General features: G+C 37.8%; 1 protein-coding gene across 1 annotated transcript; it reads right to left on the reverse strand.

Moving 5' to 3' along the window:
- Positions 1–665: 665 nt before the first annotated feature.
- On the reverse strand, positions 666–10435 carry gucy1a1 (guanylate cyclase 1 soluble subunit alpha 1). The gene is made up of 8 exons (XM_059340897.1): positions 10017–10435; positions 9689–9756; positions 8889–8977; positions 8065–8780; positions 5461–5950; positions 3709–3848; positions 2254–2408; positions 666–1971 (listed from the first exon to the last, which is right to left on the reverse strand). Exons 1-8 carry the CDS (start codon positions 10254–10256, stop codon positions 1833–1835), a joined length of 2037 nt encoding a protein of 678 aa, XP_059196880.1. The 5' UTR covers positions 10257–10435; the 3' UTR covers positions 666–1832.
- Between the last annotated feature and the right edge of the window lie 8065 nt (positions 10436–18500).

Below are 18500 nucleotides of genomic sequence, written 5' to 3' on the forward strand. Positions count from 1 at the left end.
ATAAATTCACTTTAGTAAAAGCAGCAACATTACAATGTAAAACTACTCTTTCCTCTCCAAATAAGAGTCCTGCAATCAAAAATGAAAATAAAATAAAATAAATAAAAAATGTGTTAGGCAAATGTACACTGGTATTATAAGCAAAGTGTACTTTAAGTATCAAAAATAAAAGTATTCATTGTGCATAATGACTCCTTTTAGAAGGGGAAAAACAAATATAAGCATATTTTATGATTGCATTATTCTTATTGATGATTTACCATCTAAATAGCAATTTAAAGTTGTTGCAGGTCAAAAGGGAGCCAATTCTAACAACTTTGTATGTATTGGGGGTTGTTTGATTGCTAATGATGCACTTTATAACCTATATATGTATATCTATATATGTATGTATGTAAAATCTTCATCTACAAATTAACGAGTAACTACAGCTGTCAGATAAATATGTGTAGAAACAATTAAAATATATTGATCTGAAATGTAGTAAAGCAGAAGTATAGAAGTATTTAAGTAATGTGCAAGTGCAGTACCTGAACCTTGTACTAGATAGAAATATGTTACTTGAGTAAATAGTTACTTGTGTCACTAGCATAATTTAACAATGCAATCTTTTTTATTAACTATATTCTGCACACTGTGGAGTCACTTAAGTATGTTAAAGTCAATATTTATTGCACTTTGATTACATTACAATAATGGTTAAAGCACATGATTATTGGGGATGGTAAAACATTCGTCGTACTCTTGTGTCATCTTCCCGCTGTAAGGAAATGTGTGCTATGAACACAATGTAATAAATATAGTATAAACATGTGTACAGTGGAAAAAGGGTAAAAAATACATGTATATTACTTGTATTAGGACATTGTGATCTTGGAATGCTTTATGTCTAATAAATGGACATCTAAGTTACATGTTATTACAGATATAAAGTAAGTTGGAACCACAAAACTCAGACTAAGAAATTATTGACAGTAAAAATTCACATTGTGCCAAATATAAAGAAAAAAAGCAGGTAAAAATAACATGAAACATATGATCCTGCCTTTATATTTCCCATAAGGCACCTGAATCTGCTCTGCATCACTTAAGACTCCAAAATCTGTCTCCAAAATTTTTTGATAACTCTATAATTTCCTTCAGCTTTTCCAAATTATTTGTTCTAAAATTCTCCACTGAGACATACAAAACTATTTCAGTTTTAATCTTGATTTCCTTTGCTGTACCAACAGGCCAAGGTGCTTTCAGCAGGAACCTACAGTAGTCTGTACAGATGTGAATGGACCAGTCAGATATTTACAGAGAACAATCTTGATTAAAGGAACCGATTTGTTTAGCAACATCACATTGAGGATCAACATCCAAAATGTATTTCCACATCCTACTATGCGAGACAATATATTTAAGTCTTTACAACAAACCAGAAGCAGCTACTGACTTGTTTGGAAACAATGGTAAGTTCTTTTTGGTCACTTTTAGCACATTTTAGGTGTTTTGTACCTTTTTAAATGTCAAAATGAATAAAACAGTCAAGGAAAGCTACGTTTATCATATCAATTTGCAGAGATGACTCATTCTGGAAGAAAATGAAGGAAGTGAGTATTTCTCTGTGCTACAACTGTACAAATGGATTATTGTACAGAAACAAGACTCATGTTTGACAGCAAACTGACATCTCTGTAGTGAAGCAGCTGCAAGAGTTTGACTGATAGACAATATCATCAATATCTAAACAACCCAAACCAAAATATACAAGGTGTTCGCACTGTGTTCACTGGATACATTTATATTTTGTCATATCTAACATTTTTGGGCTCTGCAGCTGCTTGACTTCATTTCAGAGTGAGTTTTGAAGTTTTGAAGGACGCCTCCAAAAAGTAACAAACACCAGGGATGTCTTGTGGGAAGTTGGCCGGAAGCTCCTGTCTGCTCCTGGGAACAAAGACAAACTCTGGCCGGTCCTTCAGTAATCTGGGACAAAGAGCACACAAATAAAACATGAATCTAAAAACAATGTGGCAAATTATTTGACACAAGAGGAAACACACTGCTCTTCTAAAAGTTAAGTTTCCCCGACTCAAGCACTTTATTTTTTTCTCTGCAAAAACCACTTCTGGCAACTTTTGGCTCTTTAAAATCTCATGTTTACTTGTTTCGTGTCTTTCAGTCAAGTACAATGTTTCCAAGTAGTCGTATTGTAATTCTAATGGAAAATGCATGAATTATTTACAGTATTATTTGGTGTTTATTCACCTTTGTGTTGTTGGGCTGATGTTGATTTTTCCAGGCTGGCTGCAGGATTCAAACTTGTTGGCCAGTGTGACATTGTTCCCAAAAAGGCAATAGCGTGGCATCCTCACCCCAACTACACCAGCCAGGACTGAACCAGTGTGGAGGCCAATACGCATCTGAGGAAAAATGTAATGTTGAACATGAGTCAGGCTTGTGCTCATCTTTAATTCATCAATAATACTTTTAGAGTGCATGACAGGCTTCTGGTCCACTTTTTACCAACATATGATTGCGTAGGCATAGATTTTCAGCGGTAAAATGGGGACAAGTCCCTCAATATTCTGGATGTGATGTAGTTTTTGTACTGGTACACATACACAGATGCTGTAATTACTCAGGCATCTGCAAATACTTATTTCTTATTGTTAACAAATCCCATGAATAGTAAAATACATTTTAAAAATGAACAACACATTAACCGATCTGCTGCAGGAAATACCTGATAGGTCTCAAATTCTGCCACTGAAAATATTTACTCCTTTTTAAAGGTACCCTGTGGAGTTTCTGACCACTAGTGCCAAAGTCAGTGAAGAAGAACACTAGCAAGTGTGGCAACCTCTGCATCGGAAAAGTGATGCCAATGTTGAAGTGCCTTAAATCTGCATTCTTTCTGATGGCCAGCAGGGGGTGACTCCACTGGTTGCAAAATGAAGTCCTCATTTGAGTTATTACCTCCAGTTACTGTTGAATAATAATAAAAAGGCAGATTTTGGTGCCACGTACCATTTAGGACACTGAGGTCAAGTCAGCTGTAGATTTTCTGGGAGGGTTTGGGGGGTTTAATGACATGGAGACGAGTTTACACATGTACACGTCTTTTAAGGCTGATTCTGATATTTCAAACAAAAAAAAAATCCATGAAGGTATTATCTGTAATACTACAATACTATCTGAGCCCAAGACACCATACTCTTTTATTGCTTTTTTTTAATTCAAAGTTTAGATCCTTATAGTCACCTTTATTCTTTCCATTTATTACTTTTAGTTGTTTGATTTGGTAGCTTAACATTAAGTATTTGTAACATTAGAGTAACATGCTGGAGCATAATATAGATAGTTGATTTACTCGGTGGTTAATGATATGCTGAATTCACTACAGATATATAACCCCAATTCCAAAAAGGTTAGGATGCGAGGTAAAACATTAGTTAAAAAGAGAATGCATGAAATTCAGAATGAGTGTATAAAAAAAAAGAAGAAAAAAAAACGTTCTCAGGTTTATTTAATTTTAACAGTGTTTCACAGTGTCACAATATTTAGAGTGTCATTATTCTGTTAGAGTAGGATACATTTTCTTCGAATAAGAGGCATTTCTTTCTTAATGAAAGCATCAGTCAAGTGTTTGCATGAAAACTCTGTTCCGTTGTTACATCATTGAGTTGAATAACAAATATTACGCCAATACTTGACCCTCACCTGTATTGGTTCTCCAGTTGGCGTCATGACTTCGTCTGAAAGCTCCATCATCTTTAAGGCCATGAGTGCAATCTGGACAGCATGAGTCTCACTCTCTTTGTGTAAGCCACCCGCTACACAGTACGCATCACCAATGGTCTCTACCTGAATACAGCAGACGATCATTAAAATGATTTCTAGCCTGGCAACCGAGACAGAGAAAATGGATTTCAAAAGCTGTGTGCCCACCCTCCTTATCAGTGGCTCTTTACAGTGCTCTGGTCAAATAACCTGAAAGTTTAAATGTTATTAAAAATATACTTTGCCATGAAGACAATAACTTTCAAGCAAAATGACAAATGTGAAGATAATTTTCATGAACATTTTGCCACAATCTGACCTGTGCTCCATCTTGCAGTATAAGACAAGGGGCTGAAAACTGAGGAGTAATAAAACTTAAATTGTAATAGTACTTGATCCCTGGTCATATTAAAAAGTCCACAAGGTTTTTTTTCTTCTTCTTTGTACGTGTAAATCTGGACCGGAGAGCACTCATCAGCTATGTGGCAGAGACAAAGTGAAACTATTTTTAGGCTCATGCATGTGGAGTGGAAACAGGGTCCTGAAGGAACCTCTGACTTCCTAGCGTTTTACGAGGTATTTGTCAAACATGCTGCTCTCTCTGTTATGCTTTCATGACACTTTGATTACATTATCCAACCTCCCTGTAGATTAGCAGCCTTTGGCAGACACTAAGGTAGTAGGGTGAGCTATTGTCTCCGCCCGTCTCTTGAACCTGTTGAGATGTATTCATTTTATTTAAAAAATAAATATGTGAATTATTTTACTGAATACATACTATACTGTCAAAACAAAGAAAAGTCCACCTGTGTAAAATTGAATCAAATCTCTGAGCTTCTGTACTTGGTTTTAAATTCTGAACATAGTGATATACACTTGTGTCTACAAGTGTTGTCAGCAGCTACAGTTACCTGAGAAAAATGATCAATTAAAGAAGATTTAGGTGTTTTTAGTGAGCTACAGGCAAGCCATAGCTACTGTCACACTGGGGACACTGAAGTCGTGTTTTTTTATAATGTTTCTGGAAATTTGAGGAGTTTTAAAAATGTGATGTTCTTTTGGCCAAATATCAGAATCTATTCGAACATAAATAAATATTGAATATCAGAAGAACACAATAACATTCTATACTTTGGAGTGTAGAGGCAGCATTGGAATATATTTACAGTTACAGTTGAAATATTTGCAGTTTAATATAATTTAACTGTTAGATTAATAAATAAAATCTGAAATGTCATGATTTCTTTAAATACAGTAAAGGGTTCTTCAAGATTTTGACTGTCAGACAAAACGCAATAAAAGAAAAAGTGAAAATATGCCTGAAAACAGACAACAACATTGAGCCATTGTAATATTGGCCTACTTGTAAGAAAGGAACTTATTCATTAAGATGAATTAGTTAGCTATATCATTATCACAAATGTATGGACATTCTTGTGAGCCACAATGGATCATTTTGTAACATTTTATAACATACCGATTAGGGTTGGTCAGTTATATTTGAATAGTTTGGTATTGTTTGCACCACAACAATGTATGTTAATACATGAGACTATAGGGTGGACATTTTTATACAATATACATGTAGTAGGGGGGCCCTGCTCAATCTCTCTATCAGCAAAGGGGCCCTTGGCCTGAAAAAACATTGAAAAGTCCTCCTCTAAAGGGTTAACTTTGTCATCAGCCATTAACCTACCTTATAAACATCAAGCTCTCCACACTCATGGTCGAACCTGGTGTACAGCTCACTGAGCATGGTGATCACTTGCATGGGAGTACAGCGCGAGCAAACAGCCGTGAAGCCCACAATGTCAGAGAAGAGCATTGTAACATTGTCAAACTTCTTGGCCTGCACCGTTTGGCCCTGCCACAGCTGCTGCGCCACAGTGCCAGGGAAGATGGAGAAGAGGAGGTCCACTGTCTTCTTCTTCTCCTCCTCCAGGGCCTGGTGAGCGTGCTCTAAGGCTGCCTTGGCCTTCCCCAGACGCTTCTTTAAACCGTCCTGGGCTTTGGCCTGTTCACCAACCAGCACTACGTCACGCAGGGCGTTATGTATGGGGATGTCTGACAGGTAGAGGCCGCGGCCTGTTAGCTCCTCCAGCTTGTCCACACATGGGGAGCCCAAGAACAAGATGGCATTGGACTCTGAAACGTAGATCATCTGACCTTTAAGGTCCATGAGCTGAAAGGAAAACAAATCAGATGAGGAGAAAAGTTCAGTTTTGTGGAATTTTGTAAGCTTAGTCGTAATAATGTAAATATTGATTCTGGCTGTCCTCATAGCTCATGTTTTATTTATAAAAAAAAGTTTCATTGGATTACTTTTTCGGCTACAACCTTGAGTAAAAATCTCTTATTAGTAGTACAAATCACAACAGCCAAACTAAAAATAATGTTCTTGTGGGTTTTTTGTTTTTTGTACCCACCCCCCTCCGAGTTTATCCACTGTCCTCTTTGAAATGAAGGCGAAAATGCCAAAATAAATAAATAAAGCTCCCAATATAAACATGTATAGACATTTAACACTTAAATGTAAACTTGTCATTTATACGGTATTTATGAAAGCGCAGCTGCATACAGCAGTCTGTCAGCCACAACAGTAAACAACGTCATAAAGTTTATTTACATTACAGTGGGACAGAAATTCAAAAAATCCTGTCCAAACCAAGGACATTTTATATTTGTTTTATTCATATGCCACGGTCTGAATATTTGAAAAACTAATGAAAGGATTGAAATTAAATATTTTATCAACATTATTTTGCCCAGAAGATGAAATCCGCCATCAGGTACAATTGACATGTGGTTCAAAGTGAGATATCCCAACAGTTATTGGATATATTGATGTTTAGTTTGGTGCAGACATTTGTCTTTTTGAACTTACGTAGGTGAGGTGATCTCCTGACCTTTTATCTAGCGCCATCATGAGGTCAAATTTTAAATGTCCAGTATTTTGGTTTATAAATAAAAGATGTCTTTACAAGGTATTTATTTACCTTGTAAAGACATTTCCATCAACATCAACTGTAGACTACTTTGTGTCTAAAGCTTATTTTGAAATATCGGCATGGTAATGCTTAAACTAAGATGGTTAACTCTCTATATATTACACCTGCTAAACCTCATCAGTGTTTAGTGCTTGGCATCCTGAATTTCCACCAGTCAGCATGGCCATGCAATTTTTTATAACGTGATTTCATCAAATTAGAGTTCTGCTTTGTGCAACATGACAATTTTTTCCACAGGAACTTAGTGAATTGTAAAAAAAAAAAAGTCGGTTTGATAAGTAAGATTATATTTGGAATGACTGACAATCATCCAAATGAACTCAATGGAAAACCTCCACTAACATTTTGTTAAATTTATCTAGCTTACCACTAAACATCTACTCCTTCAAAAAGATAATTTATGATTTCTTGCAACTCATAAACAGACACTATCTAATCTCTACTTAAAATGTATATATCTGATGTTTCCCAGGTGCTTGTCTGCCTGCCACTTGGTTAGGGTTAACATGGTTAAGGTTAATATGATCACTTGTACATACAAATACATGAATATGTTTAGGGGAAAAAACTCCATGGAGAGAGTGTCAGTTGTGCCAGTTATTACATTAGCCTCAGCAGGACTGTTAAGGCAGAAATTATGTTTTGGACCGGAACTTTTATCCCTTGGTTTTTTTCCTTATCACATCCTCAGAGAAACATGACTGTTAGTCTTCATATCTGTTATGACAACAATATATAGCTAAGATTACAGCTACAGGAGAAATTTGTAACAGAATATTAAACATTCCACTCCTGTCACAGCACTGCATTAACATGACAGCCAAGTTTGTGTGTAGTCGACTTGAACCAGATGAAAGAGACACCTACTGATTTTTTTTTTTACCTGTTTTAATTGAACTTTGTAGCTATTAATAGTAAAACCACCACTGGAAGATTAGCGTTATAGTAGGTGAAAGCGTCTCTAGCTGCTATGTTTACTCACTGATTCTTTTTTCTTGCCATGGCGACCAATTGCTGTGCACCCGCACATAAATATCACGAGCATGGCTGTGCCTTTGATGGATAAAATGGTTTGACATTTGCTTCTGATCCCTGCTGGGGGTATAATGTTGATCCCTACCTAAGGCCAAGAGCACCCGGGTACACTAATAAGCTCGACTACTTATAAATAGCATGACTTTTTTTCTCTCTCTGTCTTACTATCAAGACAACGACTGGAAGACCTTTTCCGCCTCATTAGTCAGTGACGTCACTTTTCAAGTTGTATCTCCCCGTTATGTGGACATACCTTCCCAGTGTTATCTGCGATGGAGACTCCGTGCTTGATCCGAATGATGAACTGCGTGTTTAGCATGGTCAGAATACCTTGAAAGGTACATTTGATCTGGGGAGAGACAATAGAGAAGTGTTCTTGGAATGTAGCAGACCGCCTCAGTCCATCCTTCCTGAGCAGTCTCTTCCTAAGCCCGTGTCCTATTTGCACCAGAACTAAATCCTGGTCCAGGATCAGATGGAAAGGGAAGATGGTGGAGAACAAAGAGGTAGGAAGGGTCCCAGCTGAGGTAGCCCGCAGCGGACTGGGGCTCAGATTTTTAGCATCCTTAACTACAACTGTGTACAGAAGACTGGGCTGAGGGCTGGACTGCAAGATGCTGTCTTTAGCACCGGGCGGTCCCATCAACACATCCACAGTGGTGTAATACAGCAGCCGGGCAGCAGCTTTGATGACTCCAGGGAAGAAGAGCTCAGTGGTCGGGCGGGGGTTGAAGAAATAGACAGTAAGCAGACCTGCATCCTTGTCTAAGCACAGCACCGAAGGCTCGTTTACACAATCCTCTGTGTCCGGGTTGGCCGGCGTGCTGCTCTGTTTCAACAGGACATTGAAGCTGTTGAGGAAGTCGTGCAGAGCCCCCCCCACCACCTTCAAAATGTGTCCGTCCTCCTCATAACACATGTTGAAGAGCTCCTCGCCAAGAGCAACTTTCAGAGCTTCCATCTGGATTGCTGTTTGACAAATGAAGGGAAACAGGTGACGGTGTGAAGCCCACAGTATCCAGAATTTAAAAATAGAAAATAGATATTTTAGAATTTGAGTCCCAGATGTGGCATTACCTGTTTTGGTTGATAAAAAGTTCATCATTTCCACTAAATGCTCCGGTTCATCACTGCAACTCTGACAGTCTGTACAGCAAATGATTGGACTGCGAGACAACATATATTCAAATCAGACACAAAAAACACTCATTAAACTGTTATTTTTTTGCCCAATTCATTAAATTTAAGTTACAACAACCTATTATTATAATTATCAGTTAATCTGCCATACATTTTCTCAATCAACACTGTTTTGCTGAGAAAAAAAAGTGAAAATGGCTGTTATAAAATCTCAAAACTCAAGTCTTTTCAAATCTTTTCGGACAAACAGCCCAAAAGACATTCTGTATACTGTCATATAAATATGACCCTTCCCATAAAATACATGCAAATTCTCTTATTCGGGAAGCTGCAACCAGCGAATGTTTGACATTTTTGGGAAATGTTTCATTATCTGCATGCCATTTCGATAATAATGTGTTTTTCAGCAGATTTATAAGGGCTGTCTCTCTACCTCTAGGTATCCATAGCAGCTGGCATCACACCTTATTGTTGTTATCATCATTAGTATCAGTCTAGTAGTTAGAGTGGCAAGAAAAATGTGTAAGAGTAAACAGAGGGCTGAATGAGGCTTTAACATCTTCGCATCATCATCATCATTATCATTATTATCATTATTATTTTAATACAACCAGCTGTGGTACTTTTGGTTGTACAGGCCTGTAATTTACAGCAACAGTAGTAATAGTAATTGCAGCAGTGTATGAGTAAAAGTGTAGTTATTGGTGGCAGCTGTATTTAAAAAAAACACATGTTACCTTTCAGAGTCCCTGGTTTGATCTGACAGTCTCATCATTCGCTGCAGGGCAGTGTGCAGCCGTTGAAACTGTGTGGCAAAGTGTTGAGCGAGTTAAAGGTCATCGTCTGGCAACACTGAACAGCAGCTTTAATTACACGAGCGCCCACAAATATGTTTTAAAAAAGAAGCAGGATTACCATATTTTTTATCTCAAGTATAAACAGACGTGATGTCTGAGCGCTCAGACAGGCAGACGCGCGACAGACAAACAGTCAAGATGTTTTGAGTGTAATTATGTAAAACACTAGTATTTGCATGATGATATTAAGAGATGTATTGCTACTCACCTCGGGACATGCCAATTTTCGGATGCTCTCTCCAAGTGTATGCAGGTTAACTTTGCCTCTGCTTGTCTTCTGCTGAGGTAGATCCTCACCGATTTTTCCGTGCACGTCCTTAGAAATAGGCAATAAATCCGCGGCGTCAGTTGTGCGCTCCTCAAAGTCTCCGAGCTCATTATTTTTGACGCTGCTGGAGAATGGACACTCTCCTGATATCTTCAGCTCTTTCAGCTTCGCGCAGAACATCTTCCCCGCTGAATAATCTCCTGGCTGAGCTCTTGTTTTTATCTAATTTCGGAGGGAGACAGTCCTGGTCGAGCAGCTGCGCTGTTTGGGAGAAATTCCATCATCTGGTGTGCTCATCCAGGATACCTTCTCCTCGCGACTCGCTGATTCAAATGATCAGCACCAAAGCAAGAGACCACATACAATATTCATTGAAAACTGCACGCGCAAACGATGGCAGGCAACTATCATTACCAAAAGCCAATGAGAAACTGGAGAAAAAAGAGCAGTAGGCCAATCCATGCGCAAGTGGGGCTGGTGTAGCTCAACGACCTATCAGCAATGAGAAATTATTTCCAGGCGACTCCTCGCATGCAGTGGACTTTTTTTTATTTAGAACAGCCTATGGACTGGATCCCATCATAAGACTGGTTCCTCTATGAACAAATAATCATATTTCTATTCACGTAGGTCTTCAAGTGCACCCTATGGTGCTCAGTGGTGTTTGTAGTCCTCATGGGGAAGTTGATTTCCCTACTTTATTCCTACAGAAGACTAATAGGTTACAATTCTTATTTGATATGATTTAATTTAATTATTTAACTAATATGTTATACTCAGCCTCTCTCTCACGCACACATATACTGCAGTTGCCTGCTGTATTTCCCCTGATGACATAACTGTAAATTGACTGTCTGACGTTTAAGATTATTAATAGAAAGGTTTGCCAGGCACTTAGCGTTTTTATTAACCAGGAAAGCTCCAACACAAAGTCTTCCTGGAGGGGGGACCGTCGAATGAATAATAATAATCCCTACAAGGCCTCTCAAAGCCTGGCCTCTGAAAAGTCAGACATATCAACACTCCGAATCCACAAAATTTGTTTGCTATATATCATAACTGCAGGTATCTCTATGAACAGATATGTTTGCAGAATTTGCAAGCAAAAGGACAAGAATTTGGTATCTGAAACATCCTGATCTCAGTTTCATTTGGATCAAATGGCTATCATTTGACACCCACTTTTTTGCTTTTTTGAAAATGTATTTGCATTCATATGCAGGTATGTGTTTATAGAGATGAGCTGATTTGTTGCCTGGACCAAATACACATACAAAATGTATTGATTATATTGCAATTAGAAGAGGATGATTTCTGAGGTGAGTCCCCTGACTGGCTAGTACTTGATGCCTTGTTGGTTTGTTTGGTGAGAATGATTAAGAAGAAAGAAGAAGAAGAAGATTACTTTATTAATCCCACAATGGGGATTTTTTTTTTTTACACACAAGTGAACACACCATGGTGGCTCACACTGGTAGAGCGCGTACCATTAAGTCTGAGTCCTTCCTGCAGCGGACCCGGGTTCGAATCCGGCCTGAGGTCCCTTTGCCGCATGTCCTCCCCTCTGTCTCCCCCTTTCTATCTATCACTTTCAATAAAAGCAAAAATGCCAGAAAAAAAAAAAAAAAAGTGAACACACCATGCAAGGAGCAGTGGGCAGCACATTACTGCGCCCGGGGAGCTGTGCAGGGGGGGCTAACCTCTAGGCCACAGACTGTGTAGGTTATATGAAGTTTGTGACTGTGCCTTCAGCATCCTAGGCTAAATCCTGGATAGGCGATGGGTTCTGAGATTATGACTGTGTGAAAATAATATTGTTATTTTGAGGGGCCATCCTAATTTCCACTGTCAATTCACCTGCTGAATACTCTATCACTGAACATTTATGTATGTATCTTGTTTTGTCTGAACAACATTTGTAAACCCAAAGATATTACGTTTACTATTCAACTACTATATTTAATTTCTGTGGCATTACAAAGAAGGGGGGTTACCAGACCTCTGAAACTTGAGGCCATATTAGTGGTGTAACTGGTTTTAGAAAATCCTGCCAAAAACTTGGGGCACATCCAGAACACAAACTATGACACATTTACAAAAAAACACTGTTTAATGTGCCTTATCCTTGTAAAGAAATGAAATGAAATGCTGTATTGACACAGTTCCCACACTAACATGCCTCTGCTGAGTTATTGTACAACATGTCATAGAGAACACCACACTGGGAGTTTGAGTGCAACATGAACGGAATCCAATTAGTTTTATTTTAGACTGTTCAGGAAATGGTTCATCATCATCAATGGATCATTTTAAAAACTCATGTGAAAAATAGGTCCGATTGGCTGTGAGAAGGCCACAGCAACTGCTTGTTGGCCTTGTTTGGTCTGAAAAGAGCATTTTCATAGTCTAACATAATAAATCCATTTCAGAGCTTAAATAATGAACAGCTTTGTCATGAGGGAGCTTTCGTATTTTTTGCAGGATGAGATGACATTGGCAATCTTTCAACAAGGCCCAGGATGTTTCTACCACATGACAACAAAAACTTTATAGGTTACAGATTAAAGGGGGAATCCTTTCATTAGGCTCCATGGCCACCCTAGATGTAATTCATTAAGCTGCTTGAAGCTGAAAAACTGCCCCTTTTGAAATGTGCAAGTTATTTTATCAGACACTTTTATGGTGCATTATGTTAAATTATGAGGTTGTGGTTATTAAAGTCTGAATAAGGAAAGTTTAGGTCTGTGTTAGGCAAATAGCCAAATATGTCCCTCGAAACAAAAATATTTGTCCCCATCATAAAGTTGTCCTTTTTAATTATTTAACATAATTTTTCATAAAACGAATATATAAAATGTTGTAAGTACTAGGCTTATGTAAATCACAACTATGTAAACATGACTTTGTGACATCTAATAATAATGACTCTACATGAAGAGAAGCATGAACACTGAGACTTATGTGCTAAATAGATTCTTTATTAGACAGATAGATTCTTTCTTAATGCCACACAGCAGTGTTGTTGATAAATGTTTTGCTACAGCATGGTAGCTCAGTTCCAGCACAAAGCAATAGAAAAAAAGGGGGGAAAGCATTCCAACAAGGCACATAAAAAACACATGAATCTTAAAAACATGTACAGTTATATATAATATATATGATGTGAACAGACCAGTTCCCAGCATGTACAGTAGCCCAGCAGGCCAAAAAGGACATTAATAAATGTCCCATACTTACAGTGCATTCTGCATTAGGCTGTTTGAACAGTGCAAGTGCAATTGTCTCAATTTCATCACCGGATGAATAGCAACATATAAACAAATACACTTTATTTGAAATACTAAACAATTTAGCTGTTTTATCTGCAGTCGATCAGAAATGATGTGTCCATTACCAACAAGACCTTGGACCCTTAACCTTAAAAATGGTATAACACAGTATATCACAGTTTAAGAAAGTATTTAGAGGAATTGTATTGAGACCGAGCTGTTTGAGATCTTACGGTTATGATAGCGCTACCTTTTAACCTGCTGTATCTATATATGTGAGGTTTCTGTCAAACAAGTTTACTTTATAGAGCCAGCTGAGCTGATAAAAGTTAAGCATGCTCACATTCTCTTATTTGAAAGGCAAATTGAAGAGGACACATTTGCTTAGAAGAGTTATCCTCTGAGTTCAAAGAAATCATGACCACAAGTTCAATTCAATGTGGAAATCAAACAACCATTTTTTAATGCACGACTTCATGTGAAATTGACAACCCCAGTTCCCAAAAGTCGGTAATTTTAAGTTTAAATACATTTTACATAGTGTTCCAACTTTTGTAAGTCAATTTGTAAGACCTGAAGAACTCCAGATTTCCTCCATCCGTGCTTTTCCATTCAAGGGGAAAATGCAAATGAGTTGCAGTGACATCTCGAAGCAGTTCTTGAAGGCAATCCTCAGGTCTGAGTGACCCATCTGCTGCCACAGAGGTGACAGCTGCTGCTGCCGCCTCTCATCAGGACCCAGAGGAGACGGCACCAGCGGCGCTGACAGGAACAAACCTCTTTGTCATGATTCTTTACAACATGGATCCTCTGATCTGTTTCATGGTGGGATGGAAAAAATATTGTTTTTTGTTCTTGCTTTCTGTTACTGTTAGGAGAGCTGAAGGAGAAGAGTTTAATTCCACCAGTGGAATCAGGCATAATGTCGTCTCTCATCCTTCAGATGTTGTCCTGGGGTGAAGCTGCTAGCGATGGGGGGATGACTGAGGACCACCATCCAGAGCTTATGCCTCAGGAGGAGACCAGTGAGGTGAAGCTAAAGTCATTTGATGTCCTGAAGCAAAATATATACATGTTATATCAAGATTTTCCATTGGACACCCTGTTCCTCTTCACAGTTAATTACAATGTAAGTTCCCTGCTGTTTGTAGAGAAGATTTTTTTTAACCCTCCTGTTATGTTGCGGGTCAAATTGACCCAATTCAAAGTTAAAAGAGGTGTCTCATTTTAATTTATTAACATCACTCCATAAATGAAAGAAATTAAATAATAATAAAAAAAAATAATAAAAAATGTCAAAAATGTAAGTCAAGTAAAACTATTGTATTTTATATGTAGGTATTTCCAATGTACATTTAAAAAAGTTTTAACTTGCATGTTTCATGCAAAACGAGTGAGTTATCCTCACTGAACCATGATCATTCTTGTATTATTAGTAGTAGCATTCTTCTTTAAAGTACATTATATCAATAGCACTGTTGTTAAATGATAGCCGTATATCTTTGAAGTGGCAACTTTAAGTAAAGATTTTTTTGCGATGGACTTTGAAAAGGTTTTAGGGCAACAAAACTTATCCCATGAAGGAACCTGATCCTTCCACTGACACAAAAACATAAAAAGCACCAACACTGGATAGAAACAGTGTCTTTTAATGGTGGTGCATATAAGCATAAACCAGATTTTTTCTTATAGCTGTGAAAGACCAGTATAAGAAGAATCGGTGTAGCTCATGAGCAAAGCATGATCTAAAATATTTCACTACTCTTAAGGAACATCAACCATCAGTGTTGAGTCATCAGCTGGTATGAGAATGAAGCAATATAACAATTCCTTCTTTCCTCCTCGGATATGACATAACCAAATGAATCCAAATATAAACTTTGCTTATGTCCAAGATGGATTGACCATTTGTAATGTGAGTTTCCATAGTGCCTGCCATACGTTCAGTCCCTGCACACACTCGACCTTATACTTTGTTTATGATACGTGGAGAGAGATAGCTAATCTCTTCACAAATCACGCCCGGCACACTAAATCCAGAGGAACTCAACAGCCATGACTTCAGACGGTTACAATGTATATACTTGAGCTGCACTCAGTTTATAACAAGAAGAAACTTTTTTTTTTTCGGGCAGATTGCAACATTCAAGCACATAAAGCCCTTTAATAGATACTTGCAGTAAATCTCTACTATCTACTAATGTTGTATTTATGCACTCCGGTGGATTTAACGGTCAATCTCTGTGACTCAAAACATCTCCACCAAACTGTTACGAACACAAACTCATCTTTCTTTTAGACATTTTTTTTCCTAAAAATGTTACTTTCCAAATGAATGAAACCCTTACATCAACTGCTAACTCGAAAAGCCAGCCCTGTGCAGGGGGCCTGTTTAGTGGAATTAATTATTTTTTATCTAACAATCCGCTACATCCAGACAATTGATTTTGAATGCTTATATGGGCCGTTACAACTCCCAGTACTCCTAACAAACCCTTGATGATTTTATCCAGAAGCAACATTGAGACAAAACATGGCTGACCTAAAACTGACCTCATTTTCAACTCCTTTCCCGGACATGCCCTTTATTTGACTTTGTAATAGTGAAGAAGAAAACAAAGAAACCTTTTCTTTTTTTTTTTGTAGAAAAGCTGTTCATTATGAACTTGTATCTGATTTGTCTAAAAGTGTAGCCTTTGATGGTGGTTTTATTCCTCTGTTTTTAAGTTCAAAGAGTTTTGGTGGTGATGTTTGCTTGCTGCAAGCTCCCACTTCTACATGCATAACAGCTACATGCAGCATCTCTAACCCTGTGTACCCTGCATGGTCTAGCACGCATGGTAGCCATGTAATAGCCAGAGGCAAACAGGCAATGCACCAAAAAACAGGGTTTTATGTTTTACTTGTGACTCTTTGTAGCCTTCTTCGTAGTATTCTTGATCCTTGTATTAAAAAAAGTAAATGTAAAATCCATACAATTTGGTGAACAAAATCATCAAAAATGTTTACGCATGTTTATTAAGTATTGCATAAGACAGTTGACATGGGCACTGATGCTGGAATAATCAGATATTGTATGCCTCACTCAATCCTGCAGCAGTAAAGCAGAACCAGCATCAGAAACGCACATAATACCATGCAAACAGCAGTAACAGTGCATCTTAAATGTTACTGCATTAAAAATAATGATGTGAAATAACAAAAGATGATCATCTAACAATGACAGAGCCAATTTTGGCTGCCTATTTATTTCTTTACTTTTTCGACTTGTGCTAAGTACATTTTCTTTGAAATACTGACAGTTTTTTGAATTGAGGTATTGCTACTTTTAATTAAGTTAAAGCCCTTAGTACTTCCTTTACCATTTGCTGTTACTGTAACTACTGTACTGTACTGTAATAGTTTTGTGCCCATTGCACAAAACTATGTTCATTTATGGATTTTATTTTCCATTTTTTTTAAATCAAAATGTGTAGTAACTTTCATGTGAAATAGTATCTTGTTTAGCCTCCTCTGGCCAGAATAATAGTCCAGTTGACAGAAAGGTGAACCCGGAAATGTTGAGTACACCAATGTTTTATGATGGAAATATATAGTATGGGTCCCCAGCATGCAGAAACTGCTGGATGCTAATTTGCATATGTTGGGCAATTTGTGTAATTAAGCTAATTAGCATAATGTTTAGCCTCCTCTGGCCAGAATAATAGTCCAGTTGACAGAAAGGTGAACCCGGAAATGTTGAGTACACCAATGTTTTATGATGGAAATATATAGTATGGGTCCCCAGCATGCAGAAACTGTTGGATGCTGATTTGCATATGTTGGGCAATTTGTGTAATTAAGCTAATTAGCATAAATTCGCATAATCACCTATATTGATCATATTATAGGAGCTGCTTGGCCAAAATGGACAATGTTAGTATGTTTTTAGGGGTTATTGGAGTCCATATCTGAGAGTTTTTTGGGGCGATTTAGACAGATTTTTGGAGGATAAAAATGTTCAGTGTTCAGGAATAATTTGGATCATCAAGTTATTTCTGAAATTCCACAATAATTGTAACACGAGTGGCACTGGGCATCAGCTGCGGGTAGGTCCAATACACCATTCACTTGTAATTTCACAACTTCAGCCCAGTCGTCCTGTCGCTCCTCACATTTAGATAAAATCACATCTTTGAATGATAGAACACCAGGCCTTTCTAAAGTCTGACATTGTTTGACTGGATTCCACCTATCAGGGTGTTTGCGGTCTTTAGGTTCGCAAATCAAACCACAGAGCAAACACTGTTTTGAGCACTCAAAGGTAGAGATTCGAGAGTGAACAATTTGTTTTCCCGGCAGACTCAGGCTAGAGTCTGACTTGCGTTTGCTCACACTTTTAGTCCTAGAGGTGTATGAGCTATAATGCGATTTGTGACACAATATGGATGCTGACAAAGCACCATGAGTAGCATTGAGGTTTGACAAAGTCTCATGTATAGCTGTGTCTCCAATCTCTAAACTCTTTTTAAGAGGAGTAGCTATTCCTTTGGATCCAGATATTTTGAAGTCGTCCTCTTTGCCATCGCAGGGCGCAAACAGACATTTCTTTTTTGACATGTTCAACTGATTAAATCACCTTTGTGTGATTTAAATGTACTGTATGTAATGTAATGTATATGAGACTGATATATCGATGCTTGTAAGAGCTGCAATAACAGTTAATGTTGAATGATTATACCAGCACTTGAATATAACTCAAGCCCCTCCTCACGTGCCAAAATAATTATTAAAAGCTTGGATTAAAAAAAAAAAGGTAGTCAAGGTCAAGGTAGCCTGATTGACGATGTTTATACCCTAGACAGAAGATGTGACAGAAGAAAGACGAAGAGAGACTTTTAAATGTTCTTGATACGAGACTGATATATCGATGCTTGTAAGAGCTGCGATAACAGTTAATGTTGAATGAAAATAGACGGATTTAGCATCACTTCAGCGAACATGACTGACAATGTTCACCCTGCATACTGTAGTTGTGGAGCGATAAATGCCCCTTTACTTTCTATTAGACATGGGTGATAAAGCAATAGGAGCAATAAAACACTGAGTGATAGCTGTAAAGCTGTAAATGAGGTTTGAAAACAGCTTAGCGAGCAGTGATTCGGCTGTACATGAC

The sequence above is a fragment of the Centropristis striata genome, chromosome 1, assembly GCF_030273125.1.
Source record: "Centropristis striata isolate RG_2023a ecotype Rhode Island chromosome 1, C.striata_1.0, whole genome shotgun sequence".
NCBI classification, from domain to species: domain Eukaryota; kingdom Metazoa; phylum Chordata; class Actinopteri; order Perciformes; family Serranidae; genus Centropristis; species Centropristis striata.

Bases quoted from the DNA above. Each gene is read 5' to 3' on its own strand.
- gucy1a1 (XM_059340897.1), bottom strand. From the start codon at position 10,256: ATGTTCTGCGCGAAGCTGAAAGAGCTGAAGATATCAGGAGAGTGTCCA. The intron at 8,781-8,888 runs GTAATGCCACAT...TTTGTCAAACAG, and splicing joins CTTTTTATCAACCAAAACAG to CAATCCAGATGGAAGCTCTG. The intron at 3,849-5,460 runs GTTAATGGCTGA...GTATTCAGGTAG, and splicing joins GCTTGATGTTTATAAGGTAG to AGACCATTGGTGATGCGTAC.